Raw genomic sequence first — 1,218 nt, 5'->3', positions numbered from 1 at the left:
GCAGTGTGGCTCAGTGGTAGAGCCCTGCCTAGAATCCCCCAGTGAGGGACCGGCAGTGTGGCTCAGTGGTAGAGCCCTGCCTAGAATCCCCCAGTGAGGGACCAGCAGTGTGGCTCAGTGGTAGAGCCCTGCCTAGAAACCCCCAGTGAGGGGCTGGACCACTATAGGTTGACTACTGAGGTGTTTCGCATTTGTTTTTATGCTACTTTGTTTTGGTTCAGTTTTCTCTTGAATTTTATACTCTTGGCAAATGCCCCTTCCTCCTGGCCTACAGAAGGAAGAACCTTGTGTGCACAGATCACCTGTCTAAGTCCTAGCCCTCTCCTCAGGATTTGCTGCATCCTGGGATGACTCCCCTCCTCGACCCGCATACCCTCCCTGTCACAGGAATAAGATAGTGAGACCCTAAATTTTTACAGTCCTCACAGCTCAGCACAACCTGGAGCTCAGTTCCCCTGTGAAGCTAAGGGAAGACCGCAAGCATGGGCCTGGTGTTGACCTCCTCCTGCCGCCTGCCTCTGTCCTCCCTTACACCCGCCCCCCCCCCCGGGTCACTCACGCTGTAGATACAGGCTCAGGGAAAAGTGCTGGGAGCCCAGGGCGTGCTGAGCTTGGCAGGTATACACTCCTTCATGCTTAAGATGTACAGGAAACAGCTCCAGGAGCCCAGGTTTGGACAGCTTCGAGGGGCACAGACTCAGGTTATCAAAGGTCCAGCTCAGGTTTGCAGGGGGATAGCTGTCGGTGCTACAGAGGAGGCGTAGAGACTGGCCCTCAGAGACAGGAAGAGATGAGCCGTTCTCTGGGGTTATGGATTCTGTAGAGAAAGAGACAGAGACAGTGTGATGAGATTAAAGAGAAGGGACCCTAGAGTCCAGAAAGGGGGACTAGCACACCGATAGGGAGGAAAGTACAGGAAAACACAAACTTTTTCTAGCACCACAGCAAGAATCTAAGCTTGTTTGCTTGTTTTATTTCAGGGTGAGCTGCCTGACCATACGCCTCAAAATTGGAGAAAACGTGTGATCCAGGCATATATTTGGAACTGATGATGAGAGAGTCAGACAAATGGGAGGGGGCAGAGAAGAGAGAGAGAGAGACAGAGAGAGAGAGAGACAGAGAGACAGAGAGACAGAGAGACAGACAGAGAGAGACAGAGAGAGAGAGAGACAGAGAGAGAGACAGAGAGAGAGAGACAGAGAGAGAGACAGAGAGAGA

At 52.4% G+C, this 1,218-nt stretch overlaps 1 protein-coding gene across 1 annotated transcript in view; it reads right to left on the bottom strand.

Moving 5' to 3' along the window:
- Nucleotides 1–1,218, bottom strand: part of LOC101980578 (sialic acid-binding Ig-like lectin 12) — a 12,557-nt gene that overhangs the window by 7,962 nt on the left and 3,377 nt on the right. Inside the window, exon 4 of the mRNA XM_005366936.2 lies at nucleotides 560–817. Within this exon, the coding sequence (XP_005366993.1) occupies nucleotides 560–817 (258 nt within the window). The remainder of the gene's footprint in view (nucleotides 1–559; nucleotides 818–1,218) is intronic.

This window comes from Microtus ochrogaster, unplaced genomic scaffold, assembly GCF_000317375.1.
Source record: "Microtus ochrogaster isolate Prairie Vole_2 unplaced genomic scaffold, MicOch1.0 UNK14, whole genome shotgun sequence".
Classification (NCBI taxonomy): Eukaryota; Metazoa; Chordata; class Mammalia; order Rodentia; family Cricetidae; genus Microtus; species Microtus ochrogaster.
The sequence above is the reverse complement of the archived record's forward strand: the minus strand, read 5'-3'. Positions and strand labels throughout refer to the sequence as shown.